This window comes from Dipteris shenzhenensis, chromosome 32 (assembly GCF_047967505.1).
Source record: "Dipteris shenzhenensis isolate YYH24624 ecotype China chromosome 32, Dip_SZ_1.0, whole genome shotgun sequence".
Lineage (NCBI taxonomy): Eukaryota > Viridiplantae > Streptophyta > Polypodiopsida > Gleicheniales > Dipteridaceae > Dipteris > Dipteris shenzhenensis.
This window is the reverse complement of record NC_141627.1, coordinates 13,697,067-13,718,349: the sequence shown is the minus strand read 5'-3', so window position 1 is coordinate 13,718,349 and position 21,283 is coordinate 13,697,067. Positions and strand designations below refer to the sequence as shown.

Sequence of the window (21,283 nt, the reverse complement as noted above, 5' to 3'; positions counted from 1 at the left end):
TCTGTGGGAAGCTTTGTGGGTGACTTTACTTGCATCCGAGTGTGTAGAGACCTTGGAGGAACCTTTGGAAAAGTCACTTTGTTTGCAAAGTGGTTTTGAGAGCTTGTTAAGTGTTTTCAAAGAAAAAGTCGTTTTTTGAGCTTTTCCCTGTTTCGTTTGATGACAGAGACTCCGTATTGACTTGTAGAGGCAACTATTGCTTGCTTTTGGTGTCCACTTCACTTCAGGAGCTTTGAAACACCTTCATTCTTGAATCTCGGATCATTTCATTGGATTTTTGGCTCACTGTGTCAGTTTCTACGTTTTTCTGCCTGGGTGTTGGAACTCAAGTTTGGAGCAACCATTTGCAGATCTGTCAGTTCCAGTGGACTCAGGAGGTCCTAAAACTTCTATGTTGCTCATCATTTGCACTCCGGTGGAGTTTACAAATCGCTCTGATACCAGTTGAGAGTGCTCTGAACGGAAGCAAGAACGGAAGAGGGAGAGAGAGAAACAGAGAGCCACACAAGTTTTGGTGGGTGAAGAACACCCTAATCTTCTTTTTTCATTCATTTATATATGTGTTTGAGTATTGTACATAACCGGGGTAAAGGCACAGTGACCTTTAACCCCCACAACATATTGAGAGTGCTCTCAACAGAAGTAAGAACGGAAGAGGGAAAGAGAGAAACAGAGAGCCACACAAGTTTTGGTGGGTGTAGAACACCCTAATCTTCTTTTTTCATTCATTTATATATGTGTTTGAGTATTGTACATAACCGGGGTAAAGGCACAGTGACCTTTAACCCCCACAACCTCCCACTTAAAGGACAATGTGCCTTTAAGGGAGAACAACCAGTGAGCATACTATCCAATGTCCATCAATACACGACAATACTCAAACCGCTGACTAGGTAGACTCTTCGTCAGCATATCTACAGGGTTATCATCTGTATGAACCTTGATAAGCTCTATGCACTTGTCCTCAAGTACCTCCCTGATGAAATGGTACCTGACCTCAATAAGTTTGGTCTTTGCATGAAAGACCAGATTCTGTGCTAGCTGAATAGCACTCATGGAATCACTATGCAATGTTGGTACACCTGTATGAATCCCCAAATCTCCCACTAGCTGATCAAGCCATATAGCCTCCTTGCAACCCTCTGTGGCTGCAACATACTCAGCCTCTGTGGTAGAAAAAGCAATGCACTTCTGTGCGCGAGACATCCACGACACTGCACCACCTGCAAAGGTGAACACATAACCAGAAGTGGATCTCCTACTATCCACATGCCTTGCATAGTCTGAATCTGTTTACTCAAGTACACGCATGTCTCCTCTACCAAAACAGATGCACATCTCCTTGGTACCCTTCATGTACCTCATGATGCACTTAACTGCCTCCCAATGCCTCTTTCCTGGATTAGCCATATACCGGCTAACAACTCCCACTGCAAATGCAATGTCTGGTCTAGTAGCTATCATAGCATACATAAGACTCCCAACTACTGATGCATAAGGAACCTTGGCCATCATGGCCCTTTCCTCATTTGATTTGGGACTATCTGTATGACTCAGTTTCACATATGGAGGCAATGGAGTACTCACTACCTTCCCCCCCTCCATATTGAAACGCTGCAATACTTTTGTAACATACTCTTTTTGTGAAAGCCAAAGGAGTTTCCTACTCCGATCATGCGTGATGCGCATACCAAGAATATGACCTGCAAGTCCCAAATCCTTCATATCAAAGGCCTCATGCAACTTGGCCTTTAATGCATCTAGCTCATAAGTATTCTTGCTAGCCAATAGCACATCATCCACACATATAGTGCCAAGATTATCAGGCTATTATCCTTAGTTTTAGTGTAGAGGCAATGAATTTCACTCCTTCTAAAACCCTAGGACCGAATGAAAGCATCAAACTTCTGATACCATTCTCTAGGTGCTTGCTTAAGACCATAGAGACTCTTCTTCAGCTTGCAAACTAAATGCTCTTTGCCCTTTTCTTCAAAGCCTTCCGGCTGCACCATGTGAATTTCCTCATGCAAATCCCCATGCAAGAAAGCTGTCTTGACATCCATTTGCATAAGCTCCATATCCTCTGATGCCACTAGTCCAAGCATGCATCTAAGTGTGGTCATCTTCACAACTGGAGAGAATATCTCATCAAAGTCCACACCCTTCTCTTGCTTGAACCTTTTAGCGACCAAACGGGCCTTGTACCTAGGCACATCATCACCTATGACCTTCATTTTGTAGACCCACTTACATGGCGGAGGTCTTCTCTTTGTGGAATAGGAATGGTTCTTGGAGGGATCAGCAGGCATTTGTTTGAGCAATAGAAGCTCCAACTAGAAGCAATATGACATCTTGTGCAACATTTGCACAAGGCGTTGAACGCCGAGGTAGGCATCTTCAAGGATCTTCCATTGGAAGATCGTCTGGTGCTACATCTCAAGAACTTGCTACTAAAGGACATTGCAGGCTCGCTGTAGCTCTTATGTGCCCATGCGGAGGTCTTATACCTTAATGCGTAGCTTGCATTTCTCCTCGATGAGCTACAAGCACTTCTACGTGGTGGCATTATTCCAGTCCTGGTACTGGGGATCCAAGATGGGCATAGGCATAGACAGAGATGATCTAGTCGGAGATAGGGTGGTTGGCAGCTTCTATGGGCAGTGTGAAGACTCTTGTAGATTGGTGGCCATGCTGACACAAGGCTTGGAACTTTTGCTCTTTGTCGAGGCGTTCTATTGCTTGAGGGTAGCGATCTATGCTGGCAATTCTTCCTCTATTCCTTCGACTCCTTAGCACCACCATTGATGGCAGCATTGGCGAGGAAGCTAACTCCACCAGTGAGCATGGACGGTTTTCTTCCAAATGCGTGAGTAATAGTGTAAGCACAGAAAGATGCAATGAGGCCAGTGATATGAAGTGAAGAAGTGAAAGTGGTGAAGATTTGGATGTTGAATTTATAGTAATCATTGGGGCTGTTGTACTTGTTACGTTCGGCAAAGAGGAAGGGCATCTCAGGCATTGTTTTGAGCAATTTTTTGCTGATTTTTGGAGTGCAAAAGTGTTGCATTTCGAGCCCCCGTTTGATGCATTTTTAGAATGCAATTTAATGTCGTTTTGGGCCGGTTTGGATGTTGTATGCATTGATCATGCAGTGTAGTGGATTGCAAGGCTAATGCATTTGTTTTCAGATGCTCTTGGCACTGCTTATACTATGGAATTCAGTGGTTTTGGCCAGCAAGTGGTCTTCATCGACACTCTTCTTTTCGAGCACCCTGCATTCATACCATACAATCATCTCCCAAGCCTCTTTCATTCCCTCGTCATAGAGCTCGGCTCTCTCTTTCTAGTCAGTGGGTTGCATATCTTTCTTGTAGGTACATCACTTTGGCAGTGGTAGTGACACATGCTTTGACAGTGGTACATGCCTGGTTGAGATGCATTGACAGTTCGTTGGATGCATGGTTATTTGCATATGTTGGATACATACGATGGTACAGTGATGTGTTGAGATAGCATTGTTTGGAGCTGTTTCAGGGCTGGTTTGTCAGCATGTTGGGACCCCGTATTCGGGGCTGATTTTATGGCATTGTGTTTGCCATTGGTCAGGACATTACAATTGCTGCTGTTGCTGTTTTTATGACAAAACAGTCATTTTCAGGACTGAATATCTCTTGCCTGGTGCAGAATTGCACTTTGTGCCGAACTGGAAAGTTGTAGTTCACAGAACACACTACAACTTTGCTTTTGGAAGCAAGTTGATCCGGTATAAGCTACAGGAGTTACAGCCTCTGCAAAACCACAAAAAGTTACAGTCTACTGTCTATTTGTGACCAATGTGCAGGAAGCTATTTTCCAGGTGAGAATATCTGAGAATCCACAAGGATTTGGCTCTTGAGGTCAACTGATAAGTTGTAGATCTTTCTACAAGCTACAACTTTGCTATTTACAGCTTTGGCATCTGGTCTTTCATGAAAAGATATCACTGTTCAAAAATAGGGACAGCGTGTTATTTTGCCCAAAGTGGCTGTGAGGTATTGTTGTAGGAATTTCTCTTGCACAACAGTGAATTGGGAACTCACAGTAAATTACAGAAAGTGATTGGGATCTCACTTCAGTCCAAGGGCATTATTGGCATTTTGGCAAGTCACTTTGCCACATTTGGCAAGTGGTGAATGCTTGATTTTGTTGCCAAAGGATTGCACACTTGAGGTGATGCATTAGTGATGCAGTAAATGCCCTTTCGATGCATTATGCATTTGCATTGGTGGATTCCACACTGATGTTTATGGATAGTTGAGCTGGGCTCCTATTTCCATTAGTTGAGTAGGCATTGCTCATTTGGTTTAGTGCATTTCTTACTTGGATTGCCAAGCATTGGCAGGTTACTGGGCTACATATATTCTTGTTTATGCCTCTTTATGGCTGAGTGCTTTTGAGCATTGGATCAACCAGTTTATTTGGAGACCTGATTGGTCTGGACAACACTATTTTTTGGTCATTTGGGTTGCCTATTGCACTATACTATTCTTTGGTTGTGAGCTATTGTGCCACAGATATGGCATCTACAGCTGGTAGTGCCCTCTTTGATATTGAGAGGTTGGATCGATCAAACTTTCAGTATTGGAAAGAGCAAATTTATGATGTGTTAGTGCAGAAGAGGCAGCATAAGGCCATTCAATGCAAAGGTGTCAAGCCTAATAGCATTAAATAGAGTGATTGGGATGACATGGATGAGCAAGCATGCTCTATCATTCAGTCATCTCTCTCGAAGTCTGTCTACTTGCAGGTACATGATGGTGTACACGGTGTAGACTGCCATGCATATGAGTTCTATACTCATATATGCCGGATGTATGACCATGATAGTGTTATGTTACAACATGATGGGTTGAAATGCCCTGATGTGCTGAAATACAGCCTTGATATGCACTTTAGAGGTAGATCTATTAGTAGAAACAGGTCATGTTCAAGGGGGAATTCCAAGAGCAAGTCTAGGTCTTGGACTTGTGTTAGATGTTTCTATTGTGGAAAGTATGGCCACATGAAAAAGTATTGCTGGAAATGGCTAAGAAAATGCAAGAAGAAGAGCAAGGTTAAGAATGACAGGAAGAAGGAGAAGAAGCATGTTGAGCTTCAAGGTGTGGATGCTAAGGTTTCCACTTACCAGGACTTGCTACAAGCAAGATCAGTACTGGACAGTTGGTTAAGGCAGGTTATCATGTCTCTTTGGGTGATCATGCATGGAAGATTGCTAGAGGCAATCTGGTTATGGCTAGGGGATCACGAGTTGGATTCTCATGCATTGCATGTATCAGGTGTCCAGGATAAGATGCTTATGATTAGTAAGCACCCATCAGTTAGTTTATGGTATGCCAGACTTGGACATATGTCTACTACAGGTATGGAAGCCCTTACAACATTGAGATACATTCCTGTTATGGATGTCTCTCAAATTTTATGTCATGATTGTGATGATGATCAGCAGTCAGGATCCTCTTTTGTGAGGAAGATAGTCAGTGAGAGGTATGTTGAGCCATTGCAGTTGATTCATAGTGCAGTTTGTGGGCCTATGCCTACCGTTTCACTGGGTGGCACCTCTTACTTTGTGACATTTATTGATGCTGCTACAAACTACATATGGGTATATCCGATTCGGTAGAAGCATGATGTATATGATACATTTCAGTGCTTCTTGGGTAATGCTGAAAATCAGTCAGGAAAGAAGCTATTGAGCTTGATGACTGATGGTGATGCAGAGTTTACCTCTTCTAGATTTCAGCATCTATGTGATACACTTGGTATCAGGAGGGTGTTGACCACTCCTCATCTTTCTACTCACGATGCCTTGGCAGAAGGCATAAATCAGATTCTATTGGACAGGATTGGTAGCATGCTACTGTATGTAGGTCTTACCGAATGCTATTGGGCTGAGGCATGTAAGACAGCTGCATATTTGCTTAACAGGTCACCTAGGAGATCTCTGAATGGTAGAGTGTCATTTGACTTCTTGACAGGCAGGGCACCATGTTATGAGCATTTACGTGTGTTTGGCTGCGAGGCTTATGCTCATGGTTCCCGATCGAGGAGGTGTATCTTCCTTGGATACAGTGAGTCCAGTAGGGACTACAGGTTATGGGATTCTTCAACTAGAGAGTTGATATGCAGCCATAGTCTATTTCAGAGAGGATGCTATGTTTAGACAGCCCACGACTATGGATAGCAGGAGAGTGGTCTTCCAGGAGGGTGTAAGTGCACTGATACCTCCGAATTCTTTGCAGGGGTAGCCCATATCCCTTGGAGTGGGAGGTTTTTCCCATAGTGAGCAGGTTATAAAGTTGGGACAGCCACAATTGCTTCCTGGTTTTGGTCAGAGACGGTCAGAGACTCAATTGCTTCCTGGTTTTGGTCACAATTGCTTCCTGGTTTTGGTCAGAGACGGTCAGATGTCTCGAGTATTCCACAGGTTTATACTCCTATGGAGATTGTTGATGCATCTTCTATGGACAGTTACAGTTTACTCCCAGGATGCGAAGTGCCTCTTGCAGATGAGGATGAGGCTATGCATGGTGAGGAGGATACCTTGGCTAATGATGCCCGGCATGATCCATTGGCTGGTCATGCCAGGACAGATGTGGTTTTTGCAGTTATCGACTCGGGTCATATTGCGCATGGGCAGGAATCATTGATATGTTTGCTTCGTAAGTGCCTCCATGGCCAGAAGCAATCCCCTCAAGCTTGGCTTCATAGGTTTGATACCGTTATGAGAGCTCAGGATGTGATGCGTAGTGAGACAGGTTATGGTCTCAGTATTCAGAGGTTGCTATCCTTCTGAGGTTACTTGCCATATGGTTCCTTATGGATAGGGATGCTTTGCAGTGGGAGCTGCATGGTCTTGATGATGTTTGTCAGATACTTGGTTGTTTCAGTATGGAGAGGGGGAAGTTACTGAGTACTCCATTGCCTATATTGGCTCCATACTTGAAACACAGGAGGTTTGACGATCATAGATCAATTGAGCAGTAAGTTATGGTTGATATGGCAGCCATAGTACTTCATGCATCCATGACTGTGTTGAGACTTGGTTCTCACATGTTTGCCATTGGGGCTACACTTCTGGTTCTTGCTTCCGTTGCAGTGGGAGTTGGTAGCATGATTATGGCAGATTTTGGCAGTAGGGAAGCGGTTGTGGACATCAGGTCCTTATGCTTCCAGGAGCAGCGTGCAGGTGATGCAGGTTGGGTAGACCATCAGAGGTCTATTGTAGGGCATGTGCTTATGGTCACAGGTGGTACAGAGACATTTTCTTTGCACAGTGAGAGTTCGGGTGCTATGGACGTAGCACAGGAGCACGTGGTGGTGAGAGTTCACTCTCCTAGTGAGATCTAGCATGAGATCTTGGTTGACAGGCACCTACAACTTGTCATTTTCTATCCTGCAGACCTGATGTCTGCTAGCAGCTTATCCTCTATGCACTTTACACATTGTAAAGTGCTGATGGGCATAGGATGACGGTCTAGTCATCTTGTTTTTCGGCCTATGGCTGATTGTATTATATGTGTACTATACTCCCATAAAGGCACACTGCCTTTAAGTGGGAGGTTGTTGGGGTAAAGGGCAGTGTGCCCACCCACTTATATAGTGCCCATGTATACTCATATATATATATGATAGAGGAATAAGCTGGAGTAGCTTTTGCTCCACCACATTTTGGTGTCTCCTTACTCCTTTGTGTGTGCTCTCCTCTCCCACAGATTGGACCCAATTTTGATTAATTCAAGGTGGCAGTAGTACCTTGCATGGTCATGAGTGATTAGTTGTAGTGGCATCTAATAATACCAGCCATGTCTATGGTGGTGGCTAAGATTCCTCCTGACTAGCAGTTAATTACCAGCCACCGCAGTGACCCACAATTACTCACCTACTAGTTACCACCATAGGGCTTGCATTCATGATTACTATAACAAGTGTAGTAAATTACCAGTCACCGAGATTGCATGCTCAGTAGAGTACTAGAGTGCATGGTAATGAGTGATTAGAGGTGATTAGGCTTCATGCCTAGGACGCCAATTCAATATGTAATATGTTACTACTCTCGTCCAAAATCCAGGGTATGGGGGGACAATGTCCATATATAATATGCATGGATTTCCTTTTTAAAAATCAAATATGCAAGGGAAAATATGAAAATTTCATGTCCCCCTTCCCACAAAATATAAGGTATATACCTTGAAAAATATGCAAGATTTTAAGATTTGTACATATTTTTCATAATATGTGAGGGGGGGTCTTTTGGATGAGTGGGGGTAAAACAAAAAATACACTAAAATATGAAAACCCATCTCCTTTCAAATTAATGTAACTTTTTCATGTTTTACCCAAATTTGAAGGTGTAAAAACATATTTGAAGATCTTTTAATGCAGAACACAAGCGTGTTAATTTGAATAATTTTTACTCATGGCATATTGTTAAATTCATCTCATACTCAAGATTTTGATAGGTTTTCTTACTAAAGGGAGTTGGTGCCCTAGGGCTTCATGATTTACTTTTGTGGTAATTACTGCCTAGTGGTGGTGGCTCTCATCAGCCATGTCTGTGGTGGCTAACATTCCACCGGGCTGGCAGTTAATTACCACCCACCGCAATGGTTTTCAATTACTCACCTGCTAGCGGTTACCACCACTGGGCTTGCATGGATTATTACTATGAGTGCAGTATATTATCAATCTCCCCTACTCTGCTACTTCATCCCTTGTATTTTTCTATGAGCCTTTGAAGCTATGTTTTGGTCTATAGTTCATCCTTTGATTATCGAAGTTGTCCTTCATCTTTTAGCCTGTAGCCTCCTATCATCGGTGCTAACACCTACCTTTTGTTGTTATCAACAATGTGCACCATTTTATCCATGCTCTCTAGATGGACTAGCACAATTGCATGAAGCCTAATGGTTTTAGACAAATTTGCACCCTAGCACATCTTGCTCAATTTTACTCCAAATGGTGCATTGTCATGTTGGAATCATTGATTGGGGAATGGCATGAGATATCTCAAAGGATCTCACGAAAGGCTTTCAAAACAATGAAGCATTTAGAGAAAGAGATTTCAAAAGATTGGAAACAACGGATTTTGCAACACAAGCCCATGCTTGAAAACATTGGCTTGCATCAAAGTTGTGGGTGTTTGCAAGAAAATGATGAGAGTTCAAAAGATTGGAAACAATGGATTTTGCATCAAATGTACGACCATGCTTGAAAACATTGACTTGCACCAAAGTAAAAGGGAGAATATTTGACAACAATCAAACATTTTCAACCTTGGATGGATGATCATGGATGGATGATCAATAAAATGGTGCGGTTTTCTTTGATGCCTATAAATATTAGACTTTGGGTGTTCATATGCCTAACCAATCACTTTTAAGAAAACTTTTGATACACATTGCTGATAGGATGATGGTCAAAAACCCATGAGAGAGGCTTACACCTGAAGATGCAATACGAGAACTCTAAGTGTTTAGTTTGGATGGGGAGTTGGCTATGCGGCCTATTGAAGAGATGAATCTTGCTTTAAGTCTTTTGGAATAGTAAATATAATAGAAGGCAAATTATTTGTAACATTTTGAGTCTCATTTTTAAGCCTCTTGAATCTACTTTTATACGACCTCCTCTATGACCTGTGGGATTTCCTCTAGATTCTTTTTGCATGTATCTTTACGCTTTTTAGGGTATTTGTTTATGGTTGGTTCTTGAGGCTCTACTAAGGGAGCATATTTATGTGATTTCTTAGGCTGGAGTCTGAATAGGGTCTTCAGCTTTTTCCTTCCTACGGTTGGTTCTGCCTAAGCAGTCCTTAATGAAATGGCCTCCTAGACCACACAAGAAACATAAGTTTGGTATATTCTTGTAGAAAATTTTTTGGAGAAGTTCTAAGCTATCGCCAACCAAAACTTAGGGTTGCCTCTTGAACTGATGAACCTTTCAACTTCGAGACCAACACTGAGTCATAAAAAGTGATAAAAAACTCATGCAAATGGACAAATCAACTCCATTTTTGGAGAAAAGCCCAAAAAAATGTGTTTTGTTTCAAAATTAAAGGATCAAGATATACACTTCATGTCAAACATTTTTTTAAAACTAGTACTAAATTTATGAAAAAAGAATGCATAAAATATTACTTCTGTTTGACTCCTGAACCCAAAAATGTCTAGTATTATGAACCCAAAAATGTCTAGTATTATCAATTGAAAAAAGCGTTCTCTTCTTTAATTTGAAAAACACAATAAATTACAAAGGAGAAGAAACTACTTTATTCAACTAAGAGAGTCACTAGAGCTTTTGCTTTAAAATATGATTTTTTTAATGTGCAAGTGCCCATATAATTTTTAACTCAATCCATATACAAGGATTTCTATGAGTGCAGTAAATTACAAGCTCACCAAGCTTGCATACTCAGTAGAGTACTAGAGTGCATGGTAATGAGTGATTAGAGGTGATTAGGCTTCATGATTTACTTTTGTGGTAATTATTGCCCGATGGTGGTGGACTGAGTTGTACAAATTTTCTCTTGCTCAATGAGGCTCATAACGACTCAGGAATGGCTAGATGTAATCTTTTGGCCTCTAAGTCTCTCAGCGATCTTTTGGCTTGTTGGATGTAATGTTTTGGTCTCTAAGGCTCTCAGCAATTACTGAGTTTTTATTACATTTATGTAAGCTCTCTTTGTTCAATTTGAGGCTCTCATTATGCACTATTATTAACTTCTATATTTGAGTGGTTATGGTCACTAGATGTAATCTTTTGGCCTTTAAGGCTCTCAACAATTATTGAGTTTTTATAAATGTAAGATCCTCTGTTCAATTTTCTCAATATAAGTCGTTAATTTTTATATAACCTGTTATTGGATAGAGATGTACATTATAATCTCTTTTGCTCAAATTTCAAACGTGTCTTTCACACAAGCATGCACAATGTTTGATTCCCACACTTAAGACTATGTCTCTCATCGGAGTATGACCCGAGGTCCTAAGCTACACTTATACTACAAATGACAACACCGATATATGTAAGACATTACAAAGATATGGTGTTGTAGGCATAAAGTCAACCATATGGTTGACCAATAGTACTTGGGTACTATATATACCAAGTACTTGTATTGTTTCATTTGAACATTTCTATTGGAGCTTTCTTGTGTGTGCACTCTTGCTCACTTGTGTTCATAACCTGTCTCCATGTTGTTCCTACATTTGGTATCATAGCGCTTCTGTCTCTAGAGCCCATTCCCACGCTTGCTTCCAGACTCCCACAAGCTTGGTGCTCCAGTTCGCATTCTTGGTTCTCACATTCAACTCTCCAACTTTCATTTGAGGTAGCTCCAGCAATACAGCGGTAGTTTCTTGAGCTTTTGAGGTCCGATTTTGATGTTTTTCGAAATTTCTGAGTTGCCCGCATATAAATAAACCTGTCTCGCACCATTTCAGGCAATTTTTTTTTGGGTTTTTTGTCCGAATAGTTGTACAAACATCCATACGGGTCTGTCCGTACAATTGCACGACAGTGTTAGGAGTCCGCATGACTTGTCAAAAGGTGATTTCGAGTAGTTTTCGACTGTTTTTTGGTGTTTTTGCTCAGATTTGGACTCTTTTCAGCTCCAATCTCTCCTGGGTGTGTTCCAATAGCTCCAGACATCTCCATACTTCTCCAAGATCTTTCCTACACATGTATTGTATTTAGAAGTACTCCTGATAGCTTCATTCAGCTCCAAACAACTCACTTCAACTCCTTTGTCATCTTTAGCTTTCCCACAGTGTTAGTGGACTGTTTTGCAGGTGGTTCCGACCAAGGTGCACTTTCAGTAAGTGTTTTGAGCTGTGTATTTCTCTTCGAGACTATTTTTGCAACCCATTGCACTCTCATGTGCATTTGCAGATACTCTGCATTGTTGGGTGCATTCGCAGTTACTTTACAGTTGTGGATGCCTTTGAGCTCCATTGGATGCATTTGAGCACTCGTGGGTGCACTATTTCAGATTTGGGTTGTGCATTTTCAGTTTGGGATTGGACTTCAGATTGCAGCAGAGTGCAATGATTGGTTTATGCCATTTTTGCATTGATTGCATTGTGCAGTCGGTGGCATTTTAGAGCAGCCAGTCGTACTTTGCATTTGCAGCAAGCATTTGTTTGGGATTTGCAGGCACATTTGTAGCCAGTTGCACTTTTGGAACTTGTAGTTCTTTTTGCAAGTACATTTGCAGCTTGTGGGTATCCCATTTTGCATCATTTAGACTATTTGTGGCTCAAACACCGTAAAGCTTGTAGCTGTACTCCCTCCATGGCTACAACCGTTGACGTAAATCATGAAGCCTAATCACCTCTAATCACTCATTACCATGCATTCTACGATTGTACTCTATGGGTGTTAACAAAGATTACTTCCTTGGAGAAAGGGTTGAAGGCCTTGCCATGTGATAAACTTTTTCTTGATTTTCTCAATCATCAAATTCTAGGTTAAGTTTGGTGAAACTCTAAAAAAGGAGTTTTTTCGTGATACTCTCCAACATTAGGGTAGATTGTTTCTATAGGCTCTACTCCACGGCTTATATAGGATGAGTAGCGTGTTCAAGGTGTGCAAGGTTTTGAGGCATTTTGCCACCCCTACAATTATATCGATGTCGTAGTTTGTAGTATAAGTGTAGCTTAGGACCTCGGGTTGTATTCCGGTGAGAGACATAGGCTCAAGTGTGCGAAGCAAACATTGTGCATGCTTGTGTGAAAGAAATGTTCATCAACATGGTCAGGGTAATGAAGGCTTTTGCCTCCATTGGGGGTTTTAAGGTTTAGAAAGAGTTTCAAGGTTTATAAGGAGTATCCAGGGTTTTAGAAGGGCCTTTAGGGTTAGAAGGAGGTTCCAAGGTTCAGAAGGGAGTTCAAGGTTAGAAGGGGGATCCAAGGTTCAGAATAGACTACATGATGGAGAACTCATCTCCCTCATAGATCATGGAGATCAAGGGCTAGAAGGGGGATCCAAGGTTCAAAATAGACTACACAATGGAGAACTCGTCTCCCTCATAGATCATGGAGATCAAGGATTGAGGAACTAATCTAAGAGGGTAAGGTTTAGGGGAAGAATAGGAGTGGGAGAGAGAGAAGATGTAAGAGCATGGGGGTGGTGGAGAGAGAGGAGAAGGGAGGAGGAGAGGGAGAAGAGGAATTGCAAGGTTGGAGGAGAGGGGAGTGGGAGGCAAGGTTAGGACATGCTTTTGGGCATCAAGTGTGTTCAAGGTGGTTATACCTAGAGCACTTCTACTTTATACTTCAGACAAACACTTCCCATCAAGTATCAAACACAGAGTCGGAACTATATCAAACAGAAGTTGGAACATATAGTTATTCAATTGCGCATTGGAAATAGTAGATATAGATTAAAAAGTGTCTCCTTATATTAATCATTATCATATCATAGCAAAAGATTAGTATAGAACTAGCAAATAGAGCATCATTCCAATGTGATCAATCCATGAATCTTGTCAGACTACAGAGACTCATAAGCATGAGCATAGAAGTTACATGCAGATAACTAAATAGCCATGTTTAGTATGCTGACTATGACAACTAACACCTAAGAGTACTACTTAGGACTAGAGCTAGTTATAGTGCCTAGCTAACCCCTACTAGAGTGCAAGGGAGCATGAACACTTGGATACAATTGCACAGAACACCAAAATAGAACTCAACATAATGCCCCAAAGATTATGGGCTTCATTCCATTATGGGATAGTTATACAAGTTGGAGAGCTTCTCTCTCTACATGTAGAATTTGTACCTAGGATGCACATATAGAAGTTGCATGTCATATGTAGGAACTGCATGTAGGAATCGTATGTAGAACTTGTATGTTGCACGTAGAACAAAATTAATCCAAAGCTACCCTGAAAGAAATGAAACTTTGAGGAGTGGCATCCATAAAAATAGCAAGATATCAGCAACTATCTCACTATCCAAGATCTCCTCATCTCGCCTTAGGTAAAGTCTCAGCCCAATATATATGTTCGAGGTATCAAAAATATGCTCATTGATTTGGCCAAAAATAAATACAAGAAGGGGGCAAGAGGGCATCCCTGGCAAACTTATCTAGAAATCAAAACCTCTCTCCCTTTTCTCCTTGATATGCACCTGGTGGTGGGTTGTTCTATACAAATAGGAATGCCCCTTGATCCATGCATCTAAAAATCTAAAGCATAGAAGGGTACCCTCCAAAAAATCCCAATCTACTATGCCATAAACTTTCTTGAAGTCCAAGAGTAGAATGGCAAGGTACTGGCTACTTTGCATAGCCTATTATGAAGCCTCCCAAAAGGAAAAAATATTACCAAAGATGCCTATGTACTGCATGAAGCCCATCTAGTATCATGAATAAGATTTGAAAGAATGGGTTGCAAACATAGACTGATAGCTTTTGCCAAAATATTATAAAAGGTTCCCAAAAGAGTGATGGGCCTCCTTATGAAATCATGAGCCAAAGTGCTGCTATAAAGATTTTTTGGTCCCATTTATAAATGATAAATACAAGAACCTCTTTCTTCAAATAAAAAAGAAGTTACCAATTGAAAGCATTTCAAACATTGATGGTCATAAAGAGACATGATATATGTACTAGCACGAGAAAAAAATGCATGCAAAGAATCACTAATTGAGACGTCAAGGTTCCCTTCGACAAGAAGTAGGAAACAATATGTTTATCCAAATGTCAATGTGAAGCAACATGGCTTTAAAGGTTTGTAGCTAAACTTGGTTTAGTCCAAGGGGAGACTACCAAATCTTTTGTTATAACATAAGACTAGCAAATTTTCTTTCCTTAAGTATTTACAATGATCCTTGAATGACATGCACATGCTTTGGATATTCTCAATGAGCTTCAAGGGACTCCAATTTGGAATGGAGGAAAGAAGATGGTTGACATTTAAAAAATAAAGAGGAGAGTGGAATTTGTAGCTACATAAAATTTATACTATAATGTACACATCAAGATGCAAACTTAATGGTTGAAAGAGCACATCAAGATGTGCTCTTGATGGACATCAAGGTGCAAACTTAATGGTTAAAAGAGCACATCAAAATGTATGAGGAAGTGGATGACTTTCTTTGAGATGCATTATTTTATATTTCACGAAGATCTTCCCTTGTTTAGAAAAAATTAATTAAAATTCACACAAATTTGAAACTAGGAAATCAGAGCCCTTGAGTGCTATTGTGCATAGTTGCAATGCACACATTATTCATTAAGCAAATCTAATGGATTTACATGTTTTTATGTCATCCAATGATTGTACAAGGTGACTTGTGTTTGAGGATGTGTAGATGTCTTTAAACTTTAAGAGTAGAAAGAAAATCATAGGTTTGTTGTTATGATTGTTGATACTATTCTTAAATTGCAAATATCAAGGAATATAATGTTCTTAACAATATCATAAAATATCATCACATGAGCATATGATATTTCTCTGCAAAGTGAGAAAGTGAAAAAAGTATTATTCATCTATTAGGATCTAGATGAAAGAGGCCTTAAGGATGAGAAGATTTGAGTAGATGGCCATTGATAGCAACTGCACATTTATACAAAGAAGAAAAAGTTTCCATTGACCAAATATTATGCTAACAAAGAGGTGTGGAAGATGAGGCAAATAAATCTAGCTAGTCAACTGACCCAATAGCAAGTGGGGAAAGAAAAAAAGGGTCATAGGGTTTGAGTGATATAATACGTGAAGCAAGAGAGGCCTAATCTAAAGGAGGGGTGCTAATATTGCAAGGATAGGAGTATGAGGTAATGAAAACTATGAGGGGTGATAATGAGGCCATTCATAACTTGAGTGGGTTGAAGTAAGGAAAATGAGAGGAGGAGGGTGGTATGGGAGAAAAGGGGGGGGGGGGGGGGGAGAGTTGGTCTTCTCCCAAACCATGTGCATCAAAATAAATTCTATTAATTTCATTGTCATGAGGTCGATTAGGGACCAAAACATTATCCATCTATTAGGGATCTAGATGAAAGAGGCTCTTAGGATGAGAAGATTTGATAGATGACCAATTAGTAATGTTCCCGTTGACCAAGTATTAGTGTTGATGGAAGAAGCATGGAAGATGAAGCAAACAAATCTAGCTAGCAATACCCAATAGACAATGGGGAAAGAAAAAAAGGGTAATTATAGGGTTTGAGTGATATAAAACTTGGAGTTGAAGAGGCCTAATCAAAAGGACCAGTGCTAGTATTGTAAGGATAGGAGTATGAGGTGATTTGTGACAACCAGTTGGTTGATGATCAGGCCATTGATGACTTGAATGGGTTGAAGTAAGGAAAACAAGAGGAGAAGGGTGTGTGTTGGGAAAGGGGGCTAGGGGGGGGGTTGAGTCTCCTCACAGTGCACATCAAAGTAAATTCTATGCATTTCATTATTGTGAGGTGGATGATAGAGGGAAAGGTCCTCACTTGGTATGAATGGGGAGTCCTGAATTCACTCATTGGTTGACTTTCTTAGCCACAAAGACATATCTAGGGTACAAATCTAGATGCATCGACATTCATTTTTGTGAATGATTGACATGTAGAAGCGTGGCTCTAGTGTGATATGGTTGATTAAAGCAAATTCATTACCACCTCATTTAAAGTAAGAATCTTTGTTGCAGTTGAATGTTGGTGTCGAAGCAGGTGATGGATGGGTTAATTTAAAAAAATCATTATGACTAAATTTGAAGTACAACCATCGTGGTAGAACCTAGGTCTTTCAACATGGGATTCTCCAAGAGATAAGGGCATGTCTTTTGGCAAGCCTGTCTTATGACACATAGGCTAGGTGAGATTCTACATTGGAAACCCCTTAATTGCATTAAGAGATCCATCCTACTGTGCATTTGAGAACTAACAATATAAGAAATTTAGCAACATTATCGTCTTGCAAATAAAAGTTGAGAATGAGTTTCCTAAGTAATGCAATGGGCAAACTTTACTTGGTATTTGGATGTGTTTGGGTTAAGGGATGATCATCCTCTTTTGTGTATGGTATAAATAGTGGGCTTGTCAATGGCTGATATGTTACCATGATGACTAGCAATGTCGATGGTCTTAAACCCCGTGTTGGGCCTAGGACAACAATTTTATTATTGCTACTAACCCCATTTCATGCGAACCTATCGTGCCCTACATGGGAGCAACGCCTGCATTGCTTTATGCCTATGACCTAGGAATTGGCATGGCTCATTGTAGGCATGGGCAACAATCCTACTATCATAATTGATTTCCACACACATATTGCATCCTTTACGAGCCTCGATGCTTGCATTGCAAGTATGGTGTTGAGCTAGACCTCACATTGTTTAGCAACATTAGCACCAATCTTAAATCAACGTTTTTAAATCAAGCTACTAGATCTATATGAAAAGACAAGTTCTCGTAAGGACAACTAATGAAAAGCACTTTCTGATTTTTACTTTATAAGCTGAGGGATTCCACCACATGGGAAACCCATTGTTTGAAGTTCCCCATTGCCACCTCCCACTCTTTAAGAACTAATAAAAGCACTTTAAGAGACGTGCAGAGAGTTAAAGGCAATTCATTAATCACATGGAAACCCTTGATGCATTCTTCAAGAGCCTTTCTACACATTCAAGGACTTTTGCACCTCATGACTGCATGTTATTTACAGATGAACTGGCCACTTAGATTGAGACTTGAGCTTGGTTTCTTAGGGATCAGCATGGTAAATGCCTAATGGAAGAGAAGTATGTGTGGCAAAACAACAAAAGGTGGAAGATATTTTTAAATGTGTACTTGTTTGTAGTAGGACTCAGATGCGGTTTGTGGCTTGTTGATTGGCCTAGCAACAAGTTGTTGTGGCATCTTGACAAGAGGCTACGATAGAGTGATCGAGGTCAAAACGATAGCACTTGAGCAAGAGGTACCAACATGGGCTAGGAGCATATGAGGAAAAGATTCTAGAGGAGCACTCTAGGCATAGATGGGAATGGGATTTTTGTGGTTGGACATAAGTGTGTGTTTTCTCCACGGGAGGGATTCTTAGAGCACGTGTGTCCCTAGTCTTGTCGAGGAGTGGCTTGGTAGGGAGTGAGGGAGTGACCAAGTAGGGGTGGATAGAAGTGATCGTGCAGTCAAGGGAAGAGGTTTGAGCGCGTGCAGCCGACTCGTTTTGGGAGATGGGTCGAGTCAAATCTGAGATGAACAAGAGAAGGGAAGAGGAGAACATTTCTCCAATGCGTAATTGTTGCTAACTACTCGCTGTAAAAGCACCCGTGAAAGATGTGACAAAAGTTGTTGAAGGATGACAAATTAGAGAGGTTGAGGGTTCTATGGGATAATAAAGCAGAGAGAGAGAGAGGGAGAGAGAGAGAGAGAGAGAGAGATGAAGCAGGAACTGGTTGCAGAAGTGGAGGAAGAGAGAGAGAGAGACGAAGCAGGACCTGGTTGCAGAAGTGGAATTTTGGGGCAGATCCTTAAAAAGATGTTTAACACTACTAAAGTGGAATTTTGGGGTAGATAGTAGATACTTAAACGGTTTTTCCCTGAGTTTATATGCAAAGGGCTTCAGAAAGAGGAAGTCAACACTGAGAAAGAAGAGGGTGGGAGCTCACACTGCAAGAGCTGTGAGAGGTACTGCCGTATTACAGCAACAACCAGGCCTGAGCAGAAAAGAGAGGAGGATCGAAGCAACAAACAACAAAGACTTGTTTCAAAATTGGATCTTTTCTTTGTTGTGGTTGTCTTTTTGCAGTTGAGACCGTTTCTGTTTCAGAGGTTTATCTGGGCTGCAACCTTCTCTTCCTCCCTTCTATATCATCCCTTTCTTTCTCCATCTTCTTCCTCATCACAGGGGCTCTTCTCACCCCTGAACTAGCTAGCTCCCCTTCCTGCTCTCTCTTGTTTTGCTTAAATCCCTTAGCCTTTGCCTAATTTGGGTTTCTTGCAATTCCCCTCTTCTAAGCCTTTGCTTACATCCCTTTGGGTTTCTTGCAATTCCTCGCTCTGCTTACATCCCTTAGCACTTCGGTTTCTTGCCATTCTCCTCTCCTCCCCATCTGTGGACTTCCTGCTCCAAATTCTTTAGCTCCAGCCCTTTGGGTTGCCTCTCCTTTCTTCTTTCTTTCCTCCCCTTCCATGGCTCTCAAGGATGAGCTCGACATCGTCATCCCCACCATTCGTAACCTCGATTTTTTGGAAATGTGGAGACCTTACCTCCAGCCTTACCACCTTATCATCGTCCAGGATGGAGATCCCACCAAGGTCATCAAGGTTCCCGAAGGGTACGACTACGAACTCTACAACCGCAACGACATCAATCGGATCCTCGGCCCGAAGGCTTCCTGTATCTCGTACAAGGATAGTGCCTGCCGCTGCTTTGGGTACATGATGTCGAAGAAGAAATACATCTTCACCATAGACGACGACTGTTTCGTGAGTTTTCTTTCGATCCGATCCTTAGATCTTTCTTGCCTTTCTCTTTGAGATCCACATTGGGCTCCCTCTGAGTCTGGTATAGTTCTTTTTACCTTCTTCGCTGTAGGTGGCCAAGGATCCCTCTGGCAAGGAGATCAATGCCTTGGAGCAGCACATCAAGAATATACTAAGCCCTTCCACTCCGTATTTCTTCAACACGCTGTACGACCCGTATCGTGAAGGTGCCGATTTTGTGCGTGGCTACCCTTTTAGCTTAAGGGAAGGTGTACCGACCGCTATATCTCACGGTCTTTGGCTGAACATCCCTGATTATGATGCTCCCACTCAATTGGTGAAGCCAGCGGAGCGGAACACTAGGTATGTATCCGAGATCTCACCTTGAGCGGTGTTGGGTCTCGAATCCACTTTTAACCGTTGGCGCGGTACAGATCTGTAGGTGTACTTTGTGGCGAAGAATTTTCCCATATCCATGGGTAGATCTGTGAATGTGTCGATATTAAATACTCATCTTTGCAGGTTCGTTGATGCCGTAATGACCATTCCAAAGGGCTCTTTGTTTCCCATGTGCGGTATGAATCTGTGCTTCAATAGAGAACTTATCGGACCAGCTATGTATTTTGGACTTATGGGTGATGGTCAGCCCATTGGCCGGTACGACGACATGTGGGCTGGTTGGTGCTGCAAGGTATGTTGCGATTATTTCCCAGGACTGATGTACGCGTTTCCAATGTTTGTTCTCATCATTGTGGGGAAAAGCTGAAGATTTGTGCATCAGAAGAGTTCGAGAGTAGTTCATGATTTATCACCTGCCTGATGGTTAACAACCACGGAATTGTTTTTGTTTTATATCTTACACTCTTTGTTTGGGCCATGTATAGGGGATTTGATTTGTAAGGCTTATGTGCAGGTCATCTGTGATCATTTAGGCTACGGTGTCAAGACAGGGCTACCTTACATTTGGCACAGCAAGGCTAGCAATCCCTTTGTGAACCTCAAGAAGGAGTACAAGGGAATTTTCTGGCAGGAAGAAATAATTCCGTTCTTCCAATCTGTGAAGCTATCTAAAGATTGCACCACAGTGGAGCAGTGCTATATTGAGATATCAAAGCAGGTCAAGGACAAGCTAAATCTTCTCGACCCATACTTCGCAAAGTTGGCAGACGCAATGGTGACCTGGATTGAAGCATGGGGAGAGCAAAACTCTTCAGGAAAGGGAGACGAGCCAAAGGGAAAGTCTGGTTAATCTTCAGTCGAAGGTTTTGCATCATTATTTCCATTTAATAGATCTTGTACCTTGCATGACAACATTTGCTCTCAATGAAAACTTGGCAGGTTGAGGGAGTAGAAGAGATTACTTAGATTAACGAGTGATTTGTAGTGATCCAAGATAGGTTTCAAGAATATACTTACGATTGAGTGTTTTCCTTTAAAAGGGGCAGAGGTCTCTTTTTCCGGATGATAGCGTTGTCTCTTTTTCATACTATATTCCCTTTGAACCAGTGATATCAATGACACATTTTTTAACTCTCAGAATTTTAAGATTCAGCTTTGTGTTGGATGCTTGGGTTGCTGAGGATTAAATTGATATTATCAAACTTCTGATCGAGGGAGTGCCTTCTATATATTTTTATGAACCATCGGGGCCTGTGAAGGATCAAAATGATCTCATAAAAAAATTAGTGCTTTCTCCATATTTTAGGACCCTGCTGCTAGAAGAAAGGAATTAGTAGAAGGTACATCTGCATTTTCAAATTTGTATAGAATGTTATCGTCATACCTACCCAAATGTCAGTGGTTCAAGAGGCAGGAATGAATTTGGTCGAAAGTT

At 41.4% G+C, this 21,283-nt stretch overlaps 1 protein-coding gene across 1 annotated transcript; it reads left to right on the top strand.

Annotated features, from left to right (window-relative positions):
- Positions 1-18,662: 18,662 nt before the first annotated feature.
- LOC147880331 (putative UDP-arabinopyranose mutase 1) lies at positions 18,663-20,988 on the top strand. The gene is made up of 4 exons (XM_087370491.1): positions 18,663-19,452; positions 19,562-19,812; positions 19,972-20,140; positions 20,363-20,988. Exons 1-4 carry the CDS (start codon positions 19,156-19,158, stop codon positions 20,696-20,698), a joined length of 1,053 nt encoding a protein of 350 aa, XP_087226617.1. The 5' UTR covers positions 18,663-19,155; the 3' UTR covers positions 20,699-20,988.
- The last annotated feature ends 295 nt before the right edge of the window (positions 20,989-21,283 follow it).

What these genes read in the sequence shown, in the direction of transcription:
- LOC147880331 (XM_087370491.1), top strand. Translation starts at nt 19,156, where the DNA reads ATGGCTCTCAAGGATGAGCTCGACATCGTCATCCCCACCATTCGTAAC. An exon ending in CCATAGACGACGACTGTTTC is followed by an intron (nt 19,453 to 19,561) that starts GTGAGTTTTCTT and finishes TCTTCGCTGTAG; the next exon opens with GTGGCCAAGGATCCCTCTGG. An exon ending in CCAGCGGAGCGGAACACTAG is followed by an intron (nt 19,813 to 19,971) that starts GTATGTATCCGA and finishes TCATCTTTGCAG; the next exon opens with GTTCGTTGATGCCGTAATGA.